This window comes from Apteryx rowi, unplaced genomic scaffold, assembly GCF_003343035.1.
Source record: "Apteryx rowi isolate R43461 unplaced genomic scaffold, aptRow1 scaffold_44, whole genome shotgun sequence".
Taxonomy (NCBI): Eukaryota; Metazoa; Chordata; class Aves; order Apterygiformes; family Apterygidae; genus Apteryx; species Apteryx rowi.
The window spans coordinates 3,710,813-3,735,576 of NW_020450694.1; the positions used below are offsets into that span (position 1 = coordinate 3,710,813).

The 24,764-nt window shown below is 52.2% G+C and overlaps 1 protein-coding gene across 7 annotated transcripts in view; it reads left to right on the forward strand.

Moving 5' to 3' along the window:
• TOX2 (TOX high mobility group box family member 2) overlaps positions 1-24,764 on the forward strand; it is a 168,758-nt gene that overhangs the window by 119,454 nt on the left and 24,540 nt on the right. For 6 of the 7 annotated variants that reach the window (XM_026076820.1, XM_026076823.1, XM_026076825.1 and 3 more), the window contains exons 4-5: positions 13,839-14,078; positions 19,757-19,984. In XM_026076820.1, coding sequence (XP_025932605.1) covers positions 13,839-14,078; positions 19,757-19,984 — 468 coding nt within the window. The remainder of the gene's footprint in view (positions 1-13,838; positions 14,079-19,756; positions 19,985-24,764) is intronic. The other variant, XM_026076826.1, reaches the window with a different exon arrangement.

The following is a 24,764-nucleotide window of genomic DNA, read 5'->3' on the forward strand; positions in this document are numbered from 1 at the left end:
TCGAGGGAGACGACGGGGCCATCCTGGCTTCATGACCCATCCATGCTTGGGTGGATTGAGGAGTGTGGCGTGTGACACGGGGTGCTACTGCCCTCCAGCCGCTTGAGCTGGCTGTGGGAAGTCCCGTCAAGCTGGTGGTGGAGAAGCAAGCATGAGTATTTGCACAGTTCCCAGATTCCCCAGCATCTTCTGCATCAAAGGCAAAGCTTTCTGCCCATCTGCCAGGTTGGGAACATGCTCAGCCTCACATGCTCCTCAGCAGCAGGCTTAGCTCGCCCTGCATGCACTCTTCCTCCAGAGGACTTCTTCGAGAAGATCCTTTTTCTTATTCTGTATGTTCCCATCAGAGCACAGGAATGGCCAGGGCAGATCCTAGCTGTCCCACCACCACCAGCAGCTCCAAGGTGGAACATCATTCCCTTTCTTACTTGTAAATTAAGGGAGAATTTTGACTTGCTTTTGGTTTCTTCTGTAGCCAAGTAGAATAGAGCTGTGCGGCCAAGGGATTTCACCCATAGCGTTCAGGCCCCTGCTGTGTCTCCCAGGGGAGCAGGACCCTGTGGGCCGTAGCTGAAGGGCTTGGTGTGGCTCCTCAGCTTGGTGAGGCTCACAGAGCCCGTTTCTCTGCAGCATGCCCACCGTGCTCTTACACGAATGTCTGCGTTGTCATCCCGTTTTGCAGTTAGGGTAACAAAAGTGAAAAGAGTGGCCTCAAGTCAAGCAGCAGGTTTTGGGCATATCCAGAAACGGACCTCGGCTATCCTGAGCCTTGTTGGGAGCTGCAAAGTGGCAGGACTTGCAAGGTGTAGCGGCTCCTGTCCACCTTTGGCAAGGCCAGCTGAGGTATGGGAGTTCACATCCTTCCTCTAAATGAGACAGACCTCGAGACCCACGTCTGCAGCTTTCGCAGCTTACCTGAGGGCCTCCCCACTCGGGTATTAGCTTCTTGAGGACAGAAGGGCTCTCTCCTGCGCTCGTTTTGCTCTTTTTTTCTTCTCAACCACTTACTTTTTTTTTTTTTTGGACACTGCGCTTTGTTCTGTAGGGAATGAAAATGGATGTCAAACCCGTTCCATTTCTTGAGAAATTGAGTTCATGCTTTCCTGCTGGCCCCATTGCCTTGCTAGAAATGCCAGGAGTGCCTAAGTGTTTGCAGGAGCGGAGCCCATGGAGAACAGAAACTTCTGCCCATCTCAGCAGTTTAGAATCTTGTAAAACGGAGAGTGAGCTGTAATTCAACATATAAAACATATAATAATGTCTAGGATCTGATAAACCCACCAAAAAAAGCAAACTCCTCCAAGGGAGTCTCTTTAGAGTTGGAGAGACTGAGTGAAAAACATTCTGTCTCTAGTATTTTCCTGCTTTCACTTTTTTTATCCCTAAGATTATTTGCATGAAACCAGATCTCTGCTTCTCAGGAATCTCTTTGTGCTTCTCAAATACTGTCTTTGATCCCACTTTGCTGGGCAGATAATGGTCCTATGGAGTACTGAAGTGCACAAGTTGCTCTGGAGCAGATCAGCATTCAAAGGTGACCTGCAAAGTCTGGTTAGGGACCAGCTGTAGCAATATGTGACATGTGGGCTTTCATCGCAGCTCAGGAAGCATTCAGCCAGTGCCACTGTAGAGGCATTATTTTTTAAAAGGTTTCAGCTTTGGATTCTGAATCCATCTTCCTGCCAGTATCTTTGGGATTAAAAACTGAAAGCATAAAATTAAAGAAAATCTGATATATAAATAGATCTCATTCTGAAGAGATTTTTCCCCTTGCTTCCCATGGGGATAGCTTTGGCTCACCATTAGGCCTCTATAATGCAACAAAAATACTGCCTGAGACAGTTTGTCTGCTCCTCCATTCATCACGAGCACGGAAACAGAAATTTGAAGCAGGGAAATTGTTCTGCTGGGACTTCAGGGCTTCAGCTAGACAGAGGGCCAAATGCTGCCCTTACGGTGTTGAATCTCCTATAGGATGTGAGACTCTTACAGTGGTCGCTGCAGGGTGTACTGCAGAGGGTCCCACTCAGATGCAAATCCAAATGCTACAAACAACGTGCACACGCAGCCCCCTTTGCACGTGCTGCTTGCAACAAGTGTAGAACAAACACTCAAACTATGATTTTCTCCTGGAGCTGTTACTGAATTTCGGGCAAGATTGGTAATCACAGAATCACAGAATGGTTGAGGTTGGAAGGGACCTCTGGAGATCATCTAGTCCAACTCCCCTACTCCCCTGCTCAAGCAGGGTCACCGACAGCATGTTGCCCAGGACCCTATCTAGACAGCTTTTGAGTATCTCCAAGGATGGAGATAATGGATCCACTGGTGGTAGAGATCCCTGTTCATACTGTGCTTCCCTGATGCCTCTGCAGTTTCAGATATGTGCTCATTTGGGGTGAAAATCGCTCCTGTGCAGCCAGCGAGTCTGGTGCAAAAGTCCCACTTTCTGAACTTGCTGGCTGGCGCGAGGGTCTCATGGAGCAGCGTTGCCCATCGCCAGCAGCGTTTCCCCTCCCGTTTGCCAGATCCCCCAGTGGAGCAGGTGCATCTCCCCTACGGCATCCCTTGCCTTCCCGCACAGATGCCCCGGGAGCTTGTGGCAGTGTCTGCCTTAGATACCTTCCACTGTGTCCGCAACAGATAATCCCCTGTATCTTCTCTGCTGGCCATTTCTCTCCAGTTTCACCTTTCGTATGTGACCGAGTTGTTGCAAAGAAGACTCAATAGCTCTAAATTTACCTTCCTTTTGCTCTCTTTGCAGTATTGTAGTGAAAATCTGTCCAGCACAGTGCTTTCAAACTCCATGGTGAATGTTAGAGAAGACTTCAGAATGTTATGATTTTTTACCCTAATCGCAGAGGTTGTTTCAGACTTTCTCCTCTATAAATACATTTCAGAAGCTTCTTTGAGGGCCCTCAAGCTCCCCTTTTCAGCTTCCAGACCATAAGGGAGAGCTTTGGGTGGACATGAGCTTGGGTCCATCTGTGCATCGCTTGGAGACTGCGGGGAAGGCGAGCCCCTCCCCGTGTCCCCAGGTATCCGCGGGGCACAGTGCCTTGCTTCCACACATCTCCCAGGGATGTTTCAGCCCTTTCAGCATCTCTACACCTGCAGGTATCATCTACCTGCAGGGTACAGCTACCCCCTTTGCTTTCTTCCATATGTGACAATTTTATTAAGTTTTATACCCCCCATGGGTAGGCGGTGGGCTCAGGATTTGGCATTATGTAATTACCCCCCACTGTCCACTACAGGAAAGTTCTGGCCCCTGGTTTTTGGGATACGATGAAGTTATGCCTGGATGAACCGCAATTGCCTTCATCTGCAAATGGTTTTGAAAACATCGCTAAATAATGTATTCAGAAAACATGCCGGAAATTAATGGAATAGATTATTTACAAACATGTTCACTGAATTATCAGGCTTGTTCTCTACCCATAAAATAACGTATTTAAAAAAAAAAGTTTTTTGAATACATTATTTAGAGAATATTCTCCAGCTGAGAGCTGGAGAAAGACTGGCTGCATGGCACGCAGAGGGCATGTGATCCACCCCCGAACAGATGCATGGTCCAGGGCTTTTCTTCGCTTGCATTTTACTGGACTGTTTTGCTCATCTCTGACTTCAGGAGCGCAAGTTTGACAGGGGCGAGCGGGCTGGCAGTCTGCTCCCTGGGCGTGAACAGTCCCAAAGGGCTGCGCTGCTTCATGCATGGCCTTCTTCTGAGCCGGGAGAGGCAAAATACCCGTAAAAGCCGGCGGCGTGGAGCTAAGCTGTTGTGAGTAGCTTTGTCACGTCTTTGCGTCCTGCTCCAGGAAACAGCGGGGCCTCGTTTGGGACATAATGCCACAGAACGCCCACCCCGGTGGTCCCGCCAGCGGGTGTTCGCCAGGTGTCGAAAGGAGCAGCGTCAGGTGGGATCTCTCCTTGGAGGAACTGCGTTTACTGAAAGGGGAAGGTGTCCAGATGAGAAACCAGGGTGCCGGGGCAGGCGGGGCCCAGAGGAGCCACCTGCCCTCTGCATGCTGCCCAGAGCTGTGCAGAGCCATGGAGGAGGCGAGGATGATGAGGATGGTGAGGGTGGCGAGGACAGCAAAGATGAGGACAGCGAGGGTGATGAGAACAGCGAAGACAGCAAGGATGGCGAGGACAATGAGGGCAGCGAGGGTGATGAGGACGGTGGGGATGGTGAGGACAATGAGGGCAGGAGGATGGCAAGGGTGGCGAGGACAGCGAGGACAGCGAGGACGGCGAGGACAGCTTGCAGCGCAGGCTGCCCCCAGCGCAGAGGTCCTGGCCTTCCCGTTCAGCCTCCTTGTGCTGTCTGCTTTGGGGTCCAGGACTTCAAAACACCTCTTTGCCCCTGCCGACCAGTTTCATTTCTGGAGGAAATACCTGAAACGGCAGTTTGAAGCAGGAACCTCTGAAATGTGCAAGTCTCTCCCAAACACCAGTGTTGTGTTTCAGCCAGGGAGACCAGTCTGAACTGTTCGTGTCCAGGAGCAAGAAAGGAACCTCGCGGTGCACTTTGTGCCCAGGTCTCCCTGCCGTAGCCCAAGGTCCGGGTTTGGGCAGGCGAGGCAGCAGTCCTGCCGCCCGTCCCAGCCGGCTCGGCAGTCCTCTCCCGCGCTGTCCGTCCTGCAGAGTTAGGCCCAAGGACCTGCAACGCAAGCAGCAGGGGTTATCTCTTCGCCTCCCTTGAAGGACAGTGTGATTGAAACAAAGCCGATTCTTGCGTTTTGGCAGCAGAAGCGTTGCAACAGATATTAGCAGTGGGACGTGTGCGCTTGCGATTTGGTTGCGGTGATAAATGCACTCAGGAGAGGAGGTTTTTTTTTTTAAGAGGAAGTAGATAAATTATCCGTGCTGCAGGGTACATTCGCTCATGGGCTTCTTACCCGACAGCGCTCCCTTTGTTCCCTGCGTTGAGGCGGCAGCCTGGCGTGGATTCAGCTAGCCGTGCCCTCGCCGGAGCGCGGGCGCCCTCCCGCCTTCGCGGCCCCCCCCGAGTCGCGCTGGCGGCTTCTCCGCTTGCTTCTCTGCAGAGCCCTCCCGATGCTTCAGGTGCAGCCTGCTCTCCGGAGGGCTCCCCGGAAATCTCACACCACTTTCTTTTCCTGATATTTAGCATGCAATACAGCAAATAAATTAATTCCCGGGGCTTTGCTGAGTCTTTCCCTCCGTTAGTCTCGTTTAATAGTAGTTGCGCACCGAAGAACGTGCCTGGGGGGAGCGCGCGGGCCGCTGAGCTGTCAGCGTTAGCCAGCGGTCGCTCGTCCCTGGTGCTGCCGCCCTCGCACAGGCTACGGCGTGGGCTGTTCCCTGCGCCCCGGCAGCTCCCGTCTCCCAGACGTCCTCGAAATGAGCTACGAGCCGCGGTTCCTCTGGACGAGATGGAGAAAAGGCCGGAGGAGCAGGGGATGGAGCGACTTGCCCGGCACGGCATAGCGTGGTGGCAGCGGGGTGGACCGTGATGAACGTGCCCGTGCCCGTCCCGGTGCCGGGCTAGACCGCGTTGCTCCTCCATCGGATGGACGCCGCCATTGATGTGGTCCAGGATTCAGGGCGGGCCAAGGCCTTGCGACGCTTCGGTCTTCTCCTTGAGAAGCAGGTAGCGTCGCGGCGAGGGCTGCTGGCCTGCAGCGAGGCCGAGGCGCAGGGCAGGTCTGGCGTCCCAGCTCTTCTTTCTCCTTCGACGCCTGGAGACGCCTTTGAAGCCCTCAGCTTTTGCGGGCAGTGTAACAGCGCTGCCCGCGCAGCAGAGAGGGAATGACGTGCTTCGGACGAGCGTTAGCTGGTGTCACTCCTCCAGACTGGGAGTTACTGGATTTGGGACCATTGCAGACAGCTCTGCTGTACAAGTCCATGGTAATACTCTTACTGGCAAACGAGCGTGATGGGATGTGATATAATTTGAAAATAGCAACGTGGAGCTCATCCCATACCGAGTGGGTACATTCCTTTGGTCGTGCCCTTCCGGCAAGCAGAGTATTAATGAGAAATATTTCTCATTTGTTAAACGCTGCCTCCATCCAGTTTTCCGCTGCTGTTCTCGCGCGGAAGTTACGGCGCTTCATCTTCGTAATGAAGTGTTAATTGTGTTTGGATGATCCTTTCCCCCGTAATAGCAGGATCTCATAGCGCTAGATCACAGCCTGCCGAGCTGCTCAGTCCCGACCGTCAGGCAGGAACGGGGTTATTAAAACGCGTTATTCTGCTCATTACCGCCGTGGCAAAGGCGGGGGAGGTACCGCGCGTGCGCTCTGAGACCCCACCAACTCGTCCCGCGGCGGCGGTGGAGGAGGCTCTCAGCAGTTTCTGCAGGGAGAAGACAAACCCCAGGGCAGGGCGCAGCGATAACCTCGGCGGAGCTCGGGGAGCCTCCGGGAGCCTGGCGCGTGGTCAGCCGTATGGCAGTGAAACTCTGCGGCGGGGTTTTATGTCTACAAAACTTTCTTTTCTTAAATCAGTCTTCTCAAATTTGCTTTAAATTAGCAGGTTGAGCGAGCTTGGCTGCACATGTTTTGAAATAACTGTCTGAGGAGCTCTCGGTACTGCTAATGCCGGTATTTAGTAATTCGGGGACTATTGGGGAAGCTCTGGAGGACTAGAAAAGCGCTAACGTGCAAATATTTAGAAAGGGAAGCAGAACAGCCCAGGTAATTACAGACTCGTCAGTCTGTCATCAATCCTCAGCAAAATAATGAAGAGGCAGATCCAGGCCTCAATTAATAAAGAATTAAAGGAAAGTAATATAATTAATGCCAATCAATGTGGGCTGATGGAAAACAAATCTTGTCAAACTAACTTGATATCTCTTTTGATGAGATTACGGGTTTGGGTGATAAAGGTAACAATGTTAACAATATGCTTAGACATCTGCGAGACATTTGACTCGGAAGCACAGAGTACATTGAGAAAGTTGAACAATTCAAAATCAGTTTTACGCAAGTTTGGTGGATTAGTTTGTCACTTTGTCTTCCTAGAGCGTGTCATATATTTGCCAAAGAAAGCATAGAATGATTACCAATGAAGTCTGCAGATGATGCAGTAAGTATGCCAGTAACGAAGAAGGTAGACCTCTGATAGAGATACAGAGCTTCTCGGGTGGCCTGGTAAACTGATTACAAATAGTGAATATGTATTTTGGGAACCAATATTGTCCCACCTGCAGGAGCAAAAAAAATCTTGCAAGAAGCAGAGAAATCTTGCAGCGAGAAAATCTTACTGCTCAGAGGTGGTGACGCTGGACAGGACCTGTGAGATGTGGGGAGCACCCGCGCTTCAAGGCAGTTGGTGGCTGATGGAGAAGTTCAAAACCACCTGTAGCAATGAACAGAGGACTGGAAAACTTGAAGAGAGAGAGTCCGGAGGACCACTCCGCTTACGTAGCCAAAGCGGGAGAGATTCAATTATAATCTGCAAGTGCTTAAACGAAGGGCAGAGCCTGGCGAGGGGCCCTTCAGTGTGGCAGGTGATGGGATATGAAGCTCCAGGTGCAACTTGACCGTGCAGGCTACAAGTAGGGTTTTTACTACTGAGGATAATGAACCACTGAGTGATTCAGCCAGTGCCGCGGTGAATCCATCGCCCCTAGTAGCTTTTAATACACTTTGTCATGGTTTTCTTCTGACACGTCTGCCTTGGCTCGGAGAGGACTCGTTGCAGCAGTGCTGTGCCCTGTGCTGTGCGAGGGCCAGCCTGTGTGCCGTGGCCTCAGTCTCCCTGGTAAAACCCACCCCAGGTTCAACGCTAACGTCTCCTGGCGTGGATCATTTCAGGCCCGGCCTGCCCTCCATCCTGGCCGTGCCGCTGTGCCGCCCCCTGTGTCCCCTCTGCCCACAGTTTGCCCGCGGCGGGGGCTCGGGTCCTGCGTGTCGCAGCCCCCGGGCCCGGAGGCAGGAGAAGCATGATGCTGCAGGTCCAGCAAAGCCGGGCGTTCGGAAGTGCCCTAGAGCACGGCTGGGTCTCAGAAATGCCCCTTCCAAATAGCCGATGTGGATTCTTTACTGCCTGGCCCGGACGTCGGGGGGGAGCATCTTCGGGTCACGTTTGCACACGTGGGTCTGCAAACCCCTCTTTGCTTCTCGCTGTCTGCTGCAGAAAAGCTGGGGTTGCAGTGCAGTTCCCGAGAGCTGCCGCGTGCCACCACCGGGACGGACGCGCAGCGCGGAGCCCCGGGATGGGGGCGGCGGGAGGCTCGGCGGCTCCGGTGCCGGCTGCAGCCCTGCCGCTGCGAGCCGGCGGCTGGGAACCCTGCCGCACTAGCAAGGATGAACACCTGACACCCCCCCCACACCCCTTCCAAAAATAAATTGCTTCCTTTTTCAATCCTTTCCTCCTGTTCCCCTCATATTCATAATAGGATGATCGGTGGAAGCAAAGATGTGGCTGTTACTTTAACGGATAAATTAGTTTGACTCTTAACTCAATAATTAAAACTGTTATGGCTATGAGCCTGCAGGGATAATGTACTATTATTATAGTCATTTGTTTCAATTAAATGCTTACTGATTTTACAATAGCAGCTGGGCACCTGTGTGAGATAGCTATTACTCTGAACAAGACATCTCAAATTCCAGCAGAAATTTGTCACTGCACTAAAGCGTTTTTACATAGACCATGAAAGTTTATTAGGAGCAGTTACAAATCGGGAAGAGGAGGGGCGGAAATTGGGGATATATTTTCTTATCAGCCTCTCTCTCTCCTGCTCTCTCTCTTTTTTTTAAGTAAATCATCTTTAAGCATTTCAGCTGTGGCGATGCGTTTACATTTAAACTTCAATACAGAAGAAGCCTGCTGGGAAAACTTTGCTTCAAAGCTGTTCGGCAGATAATTTCTCTCCCCGGTTGATTGTGATGGTAATGGCTTGTTCGCAGGAACAGCCCTAAGGAGAGGTAATCTACGCCGCAGCCGAGCCTTGCCGAGGCTCCCGGGAATAATCCTGCCCCGCCGGGGCCGGCGGGAGCCCGCGGACCTCGGTGGCGAGAGCCGGACCGCTCCGGCCGCTCTCCCCGCCCGGGGCAGAGGCGGCAGCACCGCGGGGAGACCCCGCCGCCGCGCTGCCCCATCGCGGCTTCCCCCCGCCGCCGGCGCTGGACTCGTGCCGTCGGCCCGCCGGCGCTGCTCGGAGCCGGCCCGTCTCCTTCGGGGCACCCTCGGCGCGCCGGGGGCTCGGCGCTCCCCGCGGCGGGGCTGCGAACGCCTTCAGCCAGGCGAAGCGGCAGCGCTTCGGGGGCCGCGGGAGGGGAATCCCGTGCAAAGCGAAGGCAGCAGGCGGCTACGGGGCGAGCCCGGGCTTCGGTTGGAAACTGCGGTTTTGCGCCATGGCTCTGAGCGGTTTTTAACGGCGGCAGCGAGTCCTGCCTAAGCCCGGGACAGCAACGAGAGCGCCGGCTCTGCTGGCTAGCGCTGCCCTCGGCCAGAGCTGCGTTTCCTGGCGGGTTTGGGGGGATGTCTAACAGAAAACTCCGCTTGACGCGTTTCCAAACGTTATCTTTGCTGCCAGAGCGTCGAGCCCTCAAATCTGCGTCCTCAGCCTGTTTCGAATGGCGTTTTGTCACTGGTGCCGCAGAAGCGTAGATTGCCGTTTTCCCCATAAACAAGGAGCTCGGCGCATGTGCCGTTTGTCAGCCGCTTTTTTTTTCCTCTCCTTTTGGAGGATTAGCTGGAGCGTTTATATGCCCGATATGCATATTCATTAGGGGAAAAAAACCTGAAATATTGTGAAAAAGGAAGCTGTCTTTGAGCTAGCACAGCCTTTGGGAATCTGTTAAGTAAGATGCACTTAATTACTTCAGCTATGACTACATCACATTTCGCTCATGTTTCCTCTGCGGCGCAGAGCATCTTTGCAGCGGAGGCTGCAAACGCGTCCTTCGGAGACGCGAGGCTCCCGCTCCCGTTACGGCACCTGGCGGCGAGGTTGCCGGTACACCTAACGCCCGTGTTGGGCAGGATCCGGCCTTGGGGAAAGCCAGCGGCATTCGGGGGAAGCGGGCGGGCGCGGAGACGGGAGGGGGCCGCGCGCGTGGCGTCGCGGGGACCCCGGACCCGCTCCGCGCGCTGGCCTCCGAGCCGCCCCCCTTGCGATGGGCTCGGTCGCGTTGGCGGGGGGGTAGTTTAGCTGTAGGTGTGCTTAGGTCTGCTCTTGCACGCCTTCTCGAGAAGGCGCAGCTGGATGCCTTCGTTGAGCCATTTCCACCTTTTCGCGAAACCTCTCGAATACGGACTGCCCGGTGCAGTCCAGGTGCCGTGAGCATTCCATTGCCGGCTCATCCCCGCTCCTGAATTATTTCCAAACTGGTGCAAATCAGGGCATTTTGAGCATCTCCGAGGCTCTGCCACCGCTGCACCAAATGCCCTTGGGCACATCGCCTGCCCTCTGTATTCCTTCATTTCACGCGGACGAAATGGGCCGTGATGTGGGTTTCCTCGGCGGGGTGCAGGAGTTAATTCGTCCTTGCAAAACAGTTGGAGGCCCTGAGACTTCCCGGGGCTCCGAGCAGTGGCTCACCGCCTCCACGCGCTCCTGGAGCTGCTCGGGGGGGGGGGGGGGCGTGCTTTGGGGACAGCGGTGCGGCGAGGCTGAGGACGTGCAGCGCTCTCTTTCTGGAGATGCAGCTGCTTTCTGATACGGGTGTGGGTATCTAGCGTGGCTGCGGTCGGGTCGCTGTTGGCAGGAGCCTTGCTCCTGGATTCTGTGGGCCAGGTGTCAGGTTCTTCCTCCAAATTTTCATAAGAATTTGCAGCACGTGTCCCATATCCATAACTGTACTTCTGGACTTGTTCTGCTCGGCTGCATAAGTAATATGCGCTTTAAAGAAAAAGTGTATGATTACGTATTTAATGGATAAACAGAGCTGTCGTGGTCTATTGGCCACATAATAAAGGGTTTTTTTTAATTTGTCTTAATAAAGTATTTACCCAAGAGGCTGCCATGGCTGCAGATGCAAATGAGCTATTTTAAATATAAAAAAAAATTTTAAAGCACATCTCCAAGCCTTCTCCGTGTATGAAACACCCATCTCATAAACTTTTTCTTCATTTAAATTTAAAATAAGGACAATCAATTATTCTTTTCCTTAGCAGCTGGCAGATCAGCTTGCACATTGAAAGGTCTGGATTAAACCGACAAAAGCCGAGGCAGATTTCCCCCTCTCCTCCTTGGAGATCGGGAAGGGCGCTGGCCGCTCCCGCACCGGCGGGTGCCATCCCGTGGCTCCGGGCTTGCCGGCTCCTCAGCCCGCCCCGTCCCTTTGCCGTTCCCATCTTTCCTGCCGGGAAGGCTCTGCCTCGTCTGCTCAAAAAGCCCTGCCTGTCTTACCCGGGACCCAAAATTTGGCCTCCGCTCGGTAGCGACTTAAGCACGCGCCTGATTTAAAAAACGATGGGCGTTGAGCGCGGTGTCGGGACGCGGAGGGCAGGGGACAGCGAGTGGGGTCCTGGCTGCGGTTTTGGCACAGCCGTGCGCGGGAAGGAGGAGAGCCCAGACCTCTCCAGCGAGGGGCCCGTAAAACTTTCCGCCTTTTCTGAACTAAAAGCGGCACGTTTTCTTGGTGCCGCGACGGAGCTAAGGCCAACGCTGCGCCCTTTGTAACCTGGCCTTTTTTTGCAACCCTGTGAGCTGAGGACAGCAGCTCTGCACGGCCCCAAAGCCGGCCTCAAACTCCTGAGGCCGCTTAAATGCGAGACGTACTTTTCTTCATGCGAGTTATATCCCGGCACTTAGTAATTAATACAGAAAAGGGACAGATCTGGCAAAATCTGCTCCCCTAACGCACACTCCTCTACTCACGGCGAATCTGACAGTGCGAGCAGAACATGCTCTCTGATGTTGTGCTAAAGCTCTTGATTCCCGACCTGCAGCAGTAAATCTGTTTTTTGCATTTGGATTTATTTCCTCTGAAGCCTACTGAGCCCGAGCAGACCTGCCCTGGGTTTCTCGCTGCATGTGCCGCTAATGGAGCTGGCAAGCCTCCCCTGTTAATGAGAGATTGCACCTCAGTGGGCTTATCGGAAGTGAAGATTGTTAATAAATAAAGCCTGGGTCTTTAAACTCGTGTTAACGTTAATCAGATTAATGCAAAAAGCAAAAAGTCTGGAAAATGTTTAAGATAGGGTTTGATTTCCCTCCTGCTGGCTTCTTCTGTGGCTGCATCAGATTGCACATAAGTAGCCAGCTTAAGTCTGCTCTGAAAGTCGGGAGGGAGCTGGCGCGCTGGGCTGAGATCCGCATAGGGACGGGCTCACTTGTGCCGGGGAAGGGCGAGAGTGGGGATTGACGGGGAAATCCCGCTTGGATTTTCTCCAGGAAAGGTGGCGTGGCTCGGCTGGTCTTTGGGGGCACCTCCGCACGCTGTCCCTGCAGCCGAGCGGGGACGGCCGTCACTGCAAAGGGGCAGAGCGGGCTGCGCAGACTGCCCAGGACACATGGGGATTTACAGCCCACCAGATGTTCTTGTTTTGTCCAGTGGAGCATTGGACATTTCGTATTAGCCGTGTATATATATATGTTCCATTTTTCTTTTGAATCTTTCAAGATTGTTGGGCTCAACAATCTCGGGAAGCAGTGCTTGTGCTGGTTAATTGTGCGTCGTTCACCTAGCCCGTTAGCGGTGGGATTAATTGCCTTTCAGGTTCATTAGCTGTCTCCTCGCTCTTGCAGGGTGAGGACAAATAAGTAGGTATTAGAAAACTTTTTTGTGAAAACTCATAATTTTTGTGGACAGCTCTGCCATGTAACCTCTTCTCTCAACTCCACACGTGCACACCTGCACACACATGCATCACTTCTGTTCTCTGCTCTCGTTTGGAAATCTTAACAGGCAGCCGACAATTTTCGTTGCCTGTGTCTGAACATTTGTTATTTCTGCTACGTTCGTTCTGAGGGGGATCGGAACTGACTGTGATATTTAAATTTAGAAGAATTGTCTCCAGAAAACATTGTAATTAAGTAGTTACTGTGGCCAGTGGAAGATGGAGAGGGACCTCTCCACCTGGGCTGTTTGGGATCCATCTCGGGAAATGCCTTGACCCTTGCTGACTCTGAGCCTTGGAGAAGTAGAGGCCTTCTGGTTCGACGGTGATGATACAGCTTTGGGGAGGAGTTGTGCAAGGATCAGAATAAGGGAGTTTGCTTCCAGCTCCTGAGCTAGAACCTGAAAGAACATTTTTGCTGCTTGTTATGAATTCTATAAAATAAGGAGATGACCGTTGCATGTTTCACCCGCTGACGATGAGCCCCCGTGTCTCGGTTGTAGCTCCCCGCCATGTACAAGGGCACCTGAGCTACCCGGGGGCAACCCGAAGCTCATCCATGTCCAAAGGCCTTAAATTGTAATTGTGAGAACTGCGAGAACTCCAGCGGCCAACGGTGCAAAGCAAGGAAGAAAGAGAGAAAGAAGGAACCGTCCTTCGCTTTCTCCTTCCTCCTGGTTTCCCTGCTGGCCCTGGGGCTTCCACCCACTTGCTCTGCGTTTGCTGCTTTTGCCTTTTGCTCTAACCCCAGTGGCGCGAGCGCCCGGACAGCAGTACGGATAACGCAGGAGGATTGCTGCTGCCGGGACGCCTCCCCCAAATTCCCCCTCTGTATTTCCAAGCAGCGTTGAGCACCTCTCTAATCCCTCTGCCTCTGGCGGGGCAAGGACAGGGAGCAGAGCCCCCAGGGGGGTGTTACTCATTCCTTGCTCTTGTCTGGTTTGGAAGGGGGCAAAAAGATGTCTTTTCTCTGCCAGCGCTTTAAATCAGTCGCTAAGAGTTCATCGTAAAGTGATTTGATAGTACGCTAAGTAAATACATTTTTGGAATTAAAAAGTGATATTCTCCTAACTCAGATCCAGGAGATGGTCCACTCGGACGCCACTTCCTATGATTCGAACCGTCAAGTGCCCCTGATCAATCGACCAGGGATGTTAGCCGGGCCCATGAGCGCGCTCAGCCAGTCTCAGCTGATTTCCCAGATGGGGATGCGCAGCGGTGTTACCCACGGCTCCCCATCGCCCCCGGGAAGTAAGTCGGCTACACCATCTCCCTCCAGTTCTACTCAGGAAGAGGAGACAGAGTCACATTTTAAGGTACGTGCAGTCATGCCTGTTTTAACAGACAGTAAGAGAATTGGCAAATGCTGGGTTTTAGTGAGCGAGAACTTGTGCTGGTAGGAGCCCAGACTTGTTGTCTTTCTTTCACATATATAAAGAAAGAGATTTTCCCAAGAATGGGGAGACTGTTTCCAAAACAGGATGAGGATGAGTGTGGCAGGTTAGCGCATCCCGCCAGACCTTGCTGTGCTTGGGTTGTGCGTGCAGCAAGTGTGGCAATGAAAACCTGACATTGAAGAGGTTGTTTTCCCCCCAAAGTTTTGCCTTTCTTTCTGCAGTTTGCTAGATACATCAAGCTGCAGAGCTTCCTCCAGTGAGGCTTTTGATGAGAACTACCGGGTTCAGTGCTAAGATTATTCCCCGCTGCAAATTCTCAGATGCAAAATTAGATTTCTGGCGGCAGGTAGAGGAGACCAAAAAAGGGAAGAAAAATAAACCCAGGCTGGGATTTAAGCAAGCTCACAGACTGTGGCAGAGTGAAATAATCATAAGCAACAGAGAAACAGTCTTCAGCCTTTTAGTTCACCTGGGTGGTATTTTAGCTAGAGATTTGTACCTATCGTAGATAGTAAGTAGTGTGTTAGGGACACAGGCTCTGCCTACACAACTGTTGCAGAGCATGGTATCAAGAAACCCACCATGGCCTTGCATGAGCAGTTTAGGTCCCAGAAGTGGTCTAGTGACAGCAGGATGGAGCTCGATATGAGCTGCCCAGAGCAGGTCTCAGCAGTAGGGTAGTGGCCTGCACTGAGCTCCCAGCTGTCAGCACCACATTCAGAGCAGAGTTGGAGCTTGCTAGGGTAAAGCTGACCTGGGGGGATTTTTTCAGGGGACTGTGGAGCAGGAGGGTTGGTCTAAGGCTTCTGGGACATCTTGGTCACCCCACATCTTTCTCAAAATGCACCAGCAAAGCAAACTCCTGTGCTGTTGTCCCTGAGTCTTCCATCTGTTATTTGTGGAGGACAACTTGCAGCAATCACAGGGTTGCTACCTCAGCCACCTGCGGGTCTCTGTGTCTACAGGTCAATCACTGTGCTCCCTTGGGGGCTTTGATTAAAGCCTTTTGTGGAAAACCTTCTTCTGGAAGGTGCTGCTCCCAAGGATGATGCCAGAAGCCATGATGGGGTAACCTTGTCCCTTAAGAGTGTCAGGTTATGACAGGATCTGAAGATATAACCAGAGTAGCAAGCAGTGCAGAGACAGGAGAAGCAGAAAAATGCTAGGACTGAGCACAAACAGCAAATGTTTTTGCATGGAAATTCAGGCAGGCTTTTCTCATCATTCATGCAGATTTTCATCCACTGGCAGCTTTCACTTCAGATCACCACATTTCAAAGGAGAGTGCACATTTGGATGCAAAAACTGAGCTTCAACAGAATTAAATTGTAAAAAGAAGCGATTAAAACTCGCTGGAGTTTCTCAAACCCTCCAGTGTCATGTGTGGAGTGTGCTGGGGATGCTGCGGGACGGACTGTGCAGCTGGACACAGTCACACATCTCCCTTGCCCGCATCAGACAGCATGAGGGTTACAGAGGCAAGCAGCAATTACCTTGGAGCAAAAATCTTCCATGTCAGTGGAGAGCGAGTTCTCAGCTTAGTTTCACACCAGGTTCTTTCATTCTACCTCTCTGAGTGTCACGCCGGCTTTCCGCCTGGCGCTGCGGTGCCACAGGAGTCACGAGGGAGGACGCGGCTTTGGCAGTTAGCCCTATGTTCCCATTGAGTCAGTGATGCATGCTGGGGTAGGAAGAATTTGGAGATGTCCAAATTATGACAACTTGCAGAGATTTGTATTTTTTCTGATCCTAAACACATGCCTCCTCAGTTTTCTGCCCTGTAAACTACACAGCAAGTTAGGTGAAGCAAGAGTGACGTATTTGATGGAAGAAGACCATAAGTGTAAAGAAAGCACCAGAATCGCTGTGTGGCCTGCAGGTTTCTGTTTGCTTTCTCTATATACACAGCTGTTGGAAACATTCAGAAGGACCCATCGGTCATTTTTTGTATGGCCATTAATGACTTCTGTACAACAAGTTGTGAAAGCAATGTCTAATGAGCAGAAATTGATCTTGGGACCAAGACAGTTGCACATGAAAGAAATGGGTCTGATGCCAAGGGGAGGTTCAGACCCAGCAGGACCCTCAGACACTTGCGAGCCCGTGGTCTTAGGAGGCCTCCAAGCCTCACCGGTGCATTAACATGTTCATCACGCCAGCGTATCTGTGTGTCTATGCACACAGGCGTGGCAGGGAGTTTATAGCCCAGGAGTGCAGATCACGGCTGGATTAGAGGTCTCACCATCTTTATAAAATCATGGTGTCCTCAAAGTTCCTGCCCTTCATGGGTCTCTCATCCACTGTGAAGGCACCAAGCATCCTGTTTGTAGGATGGTAGCTGCCCCCTGTGAATTAGCCCAATCTACATCTGGTGTTGCACCTAGGTTTTGCTGCCTCTCCAGCGGTGAGGGTTGGCAGACCAGGTACCCAGAGGGACTGGTGGCCACGCGCTTCCACAAGCTACAGGAGCATTGATAGTCAATTTGAAGAGGGCTCATTCCTTGGGAAACACTGTTGCTCTGGGAGAGGAAGGCGCTGGCTTGCCGGAGGTGGGATCCAGCACAGCGTGTGCATCCGGACACATCCTGACCTTCCTGGGCCATCCAGCCCAAAGCAGCAGCCCTGGATGGGGCAGGATCTTTCTGCCTCGTGGGATGGTGAGCACTATCTGGCTCCATGCTGCTGAGGGACAGCAATTCCTTCGTCCTGCTAACTTTTCCCCTGGTATCTATGGAAAAAAGTCATAAAGCAAGTATGGAAGAGAATGGTAGCCAAGGACAACTATGCTCTTTTAAAGAGTTTTGTTGCATCCTATAGATTGCAGTAAGGGATTAGATGAGCCCAGAAGCTTTTCCACATTCTTCCACTGCTTCTTTCCCTGTATTTCAGGCTTGCCTTTAGCCTGTGCTAATGGTTTATGCTGTTCAAGCATGCTCTTCAGTCCATGGATGGGCTGCTTGGTTCATACCGTGCTGCATTGCACCTACTTGTCCCAGGAAAACACGGCAAAGTGCTGATTAGCTCTGCTCTCCCCATGGTCTGGGGCACAGAAACTGCCAACTCTGTGCACCCCTTGTCTTTTAGGTGTCCACACAGTGCCATTCTCATTTGGGTGCTGCCTAAACAGGACTGATTGCAAAATTGTGGTGGGGCTGTTCTTGCATTGCAGGCTCTTGTCGGCTTCTTCCCTGGCTCAGAGAGAACAGGGCCCCCCCACAGCACTTAGGTGAATCAAACAGGATTACGGTTAGTTAAGATACCATCTCACTTGCTAATAGACTGAAGCCCTGTTACGAATTTTTTTCTCCTAATAAGATGGCCTTTCACCTCAAGGCCTCCAATTCAAGCCCAATTGGGCAATTTCAAATTAAATGTAATTTTTTTGGTCTCTGTGCTCATTTACTAATGGTCACTGTCTGTTTGACAAATGTCATTGCGCTGATACTGGACTTAATGACCGGTCAAGAGCGGCTGAATGGAGAACATTAGTGCTGCTGTCCTTTCCTCCTCGTGCCTGGCCTGTGCCGGCCGAAATGAATCCTCTTAAATCGTGGAGCTTCCAGGCGCTCCAGTGCCCACAATCAAATCAGCGAATCCATCAGGACAAAGACCTTTTGCTCCCACACTCACTCTCTCAGTGGCCCAATGTTCAGACCACTGTCAATTTTAAATATACATACATACATACATACATACATGTGTATATATATATACGTATACACACACATGTATTTAACTCTTACTGATCGAATGGGCCACTTTCTAAGTAACATAATTAGCATCCGCCTGGTAGAGCAGGAACTCCTTAAGCAATACAGTCACTAAGCAAGGTGGTATCTGAGCACAGTGGGATTTGGCAAGCGGAGATGCTAGCACGTTCTTTGCCCTCAAGGAACTAGAGATCCAGATTGCAGTGGGCAATTGGTAGCTGCTGGTTTTATCCCCGGGTGTGCTTCATCCCTGGCGTATTTAGGCTTTTCTCCACTATAAAATAAGGATAATGGTACTTCTCCATGTTGTAAGCTGCCACTGAGCACAGTTAGTGCTTTGAGACCTTTGGTGCACGTTCAGGTACTGTTCAGGGGTCTTTTCCTTTGCACATCTTCGCAGATCGGCTCGCACAGTCTCATATATTCGGTACGCCGCCTGGAGCATCCTGGCAGGGCCTGAGCCATAGTCTCTCCTTTCCATACTGCCTTCACTGGGAACATGTCTGTTTGCCGCTTTGGTGTCTCGGTTCCCAGCCCAGGGACAGCGGCTCCTGCTGACCAGCTCCTGGCGATGAGCCGATATTGCCTCTGTCCGTGCTATCCCTCGGTTCAGCCGCCCGCACGATGCCGAGCGCAGATACAGCCGTATCGAGTCGTTTGGATGTGTCGTAAAGAGTGAACAGCGCATGCAAAGTATTTAGTGGATGAGATCATTGAAAATATTTTAATTCCCGCGTGCCTTTCCCTGCTGATAGGGGCACTTGGGCACTAGCAAGGTGAAACAACTTCCCTCTCAAATTTTGGATGACCCCAGGGTAGTGGCCAACACCTGTACTGCTGCGGTGCCGCTTTGTCCGCGCTTGCGATCCTCCTGCCTCCGGATGGGGACAGAGACGCCGGCACAGGGAGGAAAGTCAGAAGGAGCTTGCAAAGGGGATTATAACTCCAGAGGGCTGGAAATCAGAATCTGTGCGGAAGCAGTGTTTGGAAAAATTCGGGGACTGCTGAAAGGATCTGTCTGGGAAGCAAAATATGTGGAGAGATCCCAGAGGAGGATGGGGGGGCTTCGAGGAGAGGGCGAGCTCGTGCTGCGGGGCGGAGGCGGGGAGGGGACGGAGGCGCCGCAGGACAAGCGTGCAGGAGCGGGCCTGGCAGCGGCTACGCCTGGCCACCGCGCCAGGGCCGAGCTCTCCGACGGGGAGGCTGCCCGTGTGCCGCGCGGGCCGGGGGCAGGCAGGCGGATCCCAGCACTGCGCAGCCCGGCTCTGCCGGGCACTGAACATGGGAGCTGCCGTGGCCTGGGGACGCTCGCCCCCGGCCCCGCGGGACACCGGCTTGGCTAACGCGGTGGCTAGCTCTGGAGCGGTGACGACAGGAGCAGCAAGGGGCGAAAGAGCCGCTGCTCGGGCTGGCGGGAGGCTCGAGAGGCTGCCGTGTGCCGGGTTGGCAGCGCGGCGTCAGCGCTGAAGCCTGCCGGGTGCGCGGGGAGGAAAGTGCTGCCCATCGGGCGATTTTATCCAGCCTAAGTGCAGCAAATTCAGCAAAAAGCAGCGGGCTGCCCGCCAGGCTCAGGCCAGCGAGACGGGCGCAGAGGGCGGGAGCGGGAGGAGGCGGGATGAGCCCCGGAGCAGCCGGGAATGCGCTGGGAAAGGGGACGGAGAAGCCGGGCGCTCGCCCTGCGTGCCGGGATGGCTCCTGTCAGCCTGCCCGTGCTTTGGGCACCCACCGACGGTTTGCGCAGTGGTCCCGGAGGGTCCCCGGGGGGAAGAGCAAGTCCTCCTCCGCCCCCGTCCTGCTCCATCCACCCCTTTCACTAGCGTCCTCCAGGAGGGTCTGGTATCAGACTGCTATCAGCTGAGCATTAAGGGGCTCCTCTTGGTTTTACAGGTCACTGGAGAGAAAAGACCATCAACAGACCTGGGCAAAAAGCCCAAAAGCCAAAAGAAGAAGAAAAAGAAGGATCCCAACGAGCCCCAGAAGCCCGTGTCCGCGTACGCCCTGTTTTTCAGAGACACGCAAGCAGCTATCAAAGGGCAAAACCCGAATGCTACCTTTGGAGATGTATCGAAAATTGTCGCGTCCATGTGGGACAGTTTGGGAGAAGAACAAAAACAAGTGAGTTACCGATCCGATTTTCTTTTCAGTTGCAGGAATGTATTTTTCCATGGTGCGGAGGGCCCAAATTTCCCCCAGCATGTCAGGAACATAGCCAGGGATTTGAGCAGGCTAAAGCGTGTGCACAGAAACGGAGGCTATTTTCAGGAGTGGTGCTGAAGTGCCCGCCGCCACTTGAAGCGGTGCTCGAGCGCTTTGCATGCACAGCTCCCCGGCCCCGATTCTGCGCCGTAATTATGTGACCTGGCGCTCGGACACTTCCAGCAGGATGAAGTTTCCCCCGTGCGCGGATCTCGGGTCCTGCTGAGCGGCTCTTCCCATGCGCAGCGGCTGCAGTGAATCAGAGCGGGGCTTCGATGCGCTTGTCCCGGAAAGCTCATTGCTTGCTGCGGGCCACTTAATCTAGCTGCAATCAGAGTCCTTGTGGTTTCCTGCAGCAAGCGTGCCAGGGACGGGCCTGCACCCCGGCTGGCCGAGCCCAGCCGGTCCGTCCTGCAGCACAGCTCCGTTGCGCCGCGGTGCGCGGGCAGTCGCCGCTCCAGGGATGTGCCAGGCTCCAGCCGACCGGCCGGCTGTTGCACGCTGGAGCCTCCCTGGTGCAGTTCCTGAGCAGTTCGCCTTGGCGCAGGATATGCAGTGATCTTGATCACCCCGCGCGCTATCCTTAGCTACCCAGGTTACCTCCGAGGCGGCAGTAAGCTGATGCAGGTCTCGCTCCCGGAGTGGTCAGAGGTGGGTCTCCGGGAGTCCTGACTCTTGGCCCGTCCCCGGGAGGATGCACTGAGTTTGCTTTGCCTCTGGCCTTTTTAGGAAAATCCCTGTTGTTCCATGGGGGAGACTGAGCTTTTCTGACAACTAATTATTCTTGATAAGAACATATTTTGTAAAAACGTTACTAGTCTTTCCTTGGCACAGGCTTTTTGTGTCCTTAGATGGGAGATGACTTTGTGTTTGCTTATTAACCTGCAAGGAGTGACTGTAAACTGCTAAAAATTATTAACTCTCTGCATCACTGGCCTGAAATCTAATGTTAAGGCTTTAAAAGCTTAGGAAGGAGATCTTTGAAGTGGTCTCGCAGGCGAAACCTTCCTGCCCTATAGCTGTCAACAGCTTTCAGTCTGGTTCACATGGAGACTTTTAGGTTCTGGTTTAGCTGTTCTTGTGAGCTGTTACAAAAGCCTGTAATTGCTTGTTGCCTGTAGAGAAAACCCCAGGGAACACTTTACGTAGCAAGTATGTCTTTTTATCAGGCAGAGAGAGATCTGACGTTGTCTGTGATGAGTCTCCAAACCCAAACATGCTTAAATTGATGATCCTCCCATAAGCACCGAGCCCTTCTTTTAAAGCCAGGCTGACAACTTCGGGCTTGCTCCATCTCTCGTTGGGTATCCGCAGCCAGGATTTGGGTAGGGAGCAGCAGGGAGGAAAAAATCACTGAAATGGAAGTCGTGCTAGGAAATCGCCTTGCTTTCCACCCTGCTCCGAGCAGGGGGTGTGTGGGAGGTGATCTGCCAGGAGGAAAGCCTTTTCGCTGATCCGTTCTGACTCTCCCTACAGTGCAAAGTGTTGCTTTGAAGTTTTCCCGATACTTCCTTTTCCTTCTCTGCACCATTTCCACTTCTCCTGCCCTGCTTTCTGCAAGCCCTCAGCAGCGTTGTGGCCATCAGCATCCACCTGAGTTTTTTTCCTGGCGCTTTTTTCCTGCACTTTGCAAAAAATCCTTTGGATCGCTGGAAGATTGAGCAGGACTTTCATGTGCTGAAGAAGGGAAGAACATCTTCTTGGGCAGCAGGTCTGCCCCGATCCTGCTGCAGAGGTAAACTCAACAGGGGCAAGGGTTGCACCTGTGCTGGGTATTGGTGCAAGCTGTGGCGTACCAACCCAAACCACCTTGGAGGTACAGAAGCATGGAAGAACCTGTCCAGGCTTTTATTCACCTCTTTTCCCCACTTTCATCCTTCCCAACATCTCAGTCTGTCTCTGCAGAAGTATCTCTGTAGGTTGGGTGCTGAACTCAGCTGAAAATGTGGTTTATATAATGGAACTGCTGGTCGGACCCTGACTCAGCACAGTGCAAATGCTCGGCTCTTAATTAACAGCATGGATTAAACCAGTCCGTTTATCTTCCCTGCTAACTCTCCCTTCTTTCTTTCTTGAGATAGTAGCAGCCTTGCTGCCTCTTTACACATGCTTTATAAGTGGCTCCATTTCTCCTTCTGTAATTGATTTAATTAAGTCATTTGTTCCTTGTCTGAATGCTTAAATATTAACTTCCTGGCTTTGTCTCCATCTGTATACTTTTCTCCTCCCGCAGCTCCCTCCCTGCCTGGGACTCTGCCTGGAAGGACGCTATTTATCTTTGGCTCTGGGACTGTATTGCCGGTTTGTGTGATGGGGCACGTTCACTCTGGAAGGGTTTGGCTGGATGATAGTTTATTTAGTCCCTGTTTGCTCTCTGCTGCCCCAGCTGCCAGCATCCCTAGTCAATTTGGCTTAGCTTCATAAGCCAATACAATGCAGAAAGAAGATGCATTAAATTAAGAAAATGTCTTTAATACATGAAAACAGCTTACGGTGCCTAAGACGTACAGCAGATCCTTTCTCCCAAGGATTTTGGGCTGCGATGCATACATTCATCATTATTGCAAGCACTCCTCGCTAGGCGCTCTTCTGGCACGTCTTGGGGGGAAGGTGCCTGAGGAAGACAGCTACGAGGCGGCATAGGAACTGGCCAAAATATACCTGGAAGCTGGGAATCCAGACTCCCAGCACTTGCTGGACCAGGCCATCATTCAGTTCATCATCCAACAGGACTTTTCTGGACAGAGATGGGAGGGTCCTTTCCAGCAGGAAATGGAAGGACTCCACCTGATGCTGTGCTCCTAGCTGTAGGGACAACCACATTTTGAAATACCTTTTTTGAGAGGCTCCTATAACTCTACGTGTTGTCATCCTGAAGGCAGATGAAATCTCAGGGAGAAGTGCCGACAGTCTAAAGCGTGAGGAGGCAGATTGTCATCTGCAGAAGACAGTGCAGAAGGCAAGCGGTGGAAAACCCAACGCAGCCATGGCAAAGCAGACACACAGGAAGCCAAATCTGGACGTTTGTACTCAATTATAACCCAGGTTTTAGTTCAAGAAAGCCTCCCCTCGTCCTAGCATGAGAGAAGAGAATGGATTTGAGGCTAGAGCACAGGGTGTGATGCCAGGGCTGGGCTGCGGTCCAAACGTGGATCGCTTACATCCCAGTTATCCAGGGAGGTATCAGGGACCCGGCTGGGGGATCGCCTCCCTGCACAGCTGATTTGCGGACCACAGCCCCAGCACGCTGTTTCTAAGCTGCTGTTTACGTCCCTGCAGCATCTGCTTTTCATGACAGGGTAACACCCAGGGGCTTCTCCCCAGCTGCTCTGACCTGGTGCAACTCGGGGGAGGTTTGTAAACCTTATTTTTTACTTTCCAAGGGTCATAGTATCCCCTCAGCCCCAGATACATTTAAGTTCTTGCCTTGTCAGGGCACAGCCAGGAAGATGGCAAGAGGGGAGCAACCAGAGAAGGGCTTGAAGCAAGCTGGTAAATCCATGCGTAGCTGACCTCAGCCAAGCTATTACTGACTTGAGATCTTCTAACACGTGTCCACAGCTTCCCCGCGTGTGCCCCGCTGCATCGCGGCGATGTCGATCCATCCGCCCCGCTCTGTGGTGCCTGTTGACATCAGGCAGGGCATCAAGGGGTCCTAGCGATCGTGCCAGTGGGGACAGGCAAGGTGGCCCCATGCCATGCAGCAGGCATTCGTTCAGGGGACGCTGCATGGAGAGTTTCTGCAAAGCGAAACCAGACACCATCCATCTGCCAGATACCCCAGGCTGGTCTGCGGAGGGTTAATCCTCCGCCGTTTGTGCTGCTAATGATTATATGCACTGTAATATCAAAGCCGCAGCTATTTATTTGCCATTGAACAGGTGCCGCTGCTCCCACAAAGCAAATTTGCTTTCTCCTCCTGATGAAACAGGCAAAATAAAGGTTGCTCACGTCCCATTTCAGATATGTTTTTTTCCCTGCGCGCTAGCTGGAAGACAAACACCGAATGGGAACCAGAATGCATATTATGCAAGAAACCGTATAATCTAGGAACATCTTTGATTTGGCTGCTGCTGTCACAGACATGCATTTCACAGAGAGGCTTTTTTTTCGTTCGTTCGTTCTTACTGGTTTATCATTTGTGCCTTTGTCATTTTGTTCCTTCTTCTTCTTCTCTTCCCAGCCGCTTCACAATGAATCTTCATTTTCCCTCTGACACACTTGTATCTAAATTTCCTTATTTCCTGCCTTTTTTTATTTATATCTGTTGCCTGGTGATTTGATCATGCTGTGGAATACAGGATTAGCAATCTCCGTGTCCTTGAGTGCTGCTCAAGGACACCTGTTCAGCAAGTCGCACAGTTTTCTTCCCCACTTTAACCCCTTCCAGTGTGGCCATGTGCTAATAATAATAATAATAAATAATAACAACTTTAAATATCTCCGGCACTGCATTAGCAGGACATTGTAATCTTCATTCTTCAACAGCTGGCATGGCCCTTTCTAAGAAGCTTGCACAGGAATCTAAAGAATGTGACTCGAAAAAAAAATTAATACATAGTCTTTGAACTTTGCAAATAGTTTAGCAGCTGTTCCTGTAGAGATAGCTTATACTTTAGCAGAAAGTGAAATGCTAATTCAGCCATTATCATCAAACGGGGTACCTGTCTTTGTAATCCTCCTTCGGCTCCAGTTCCCC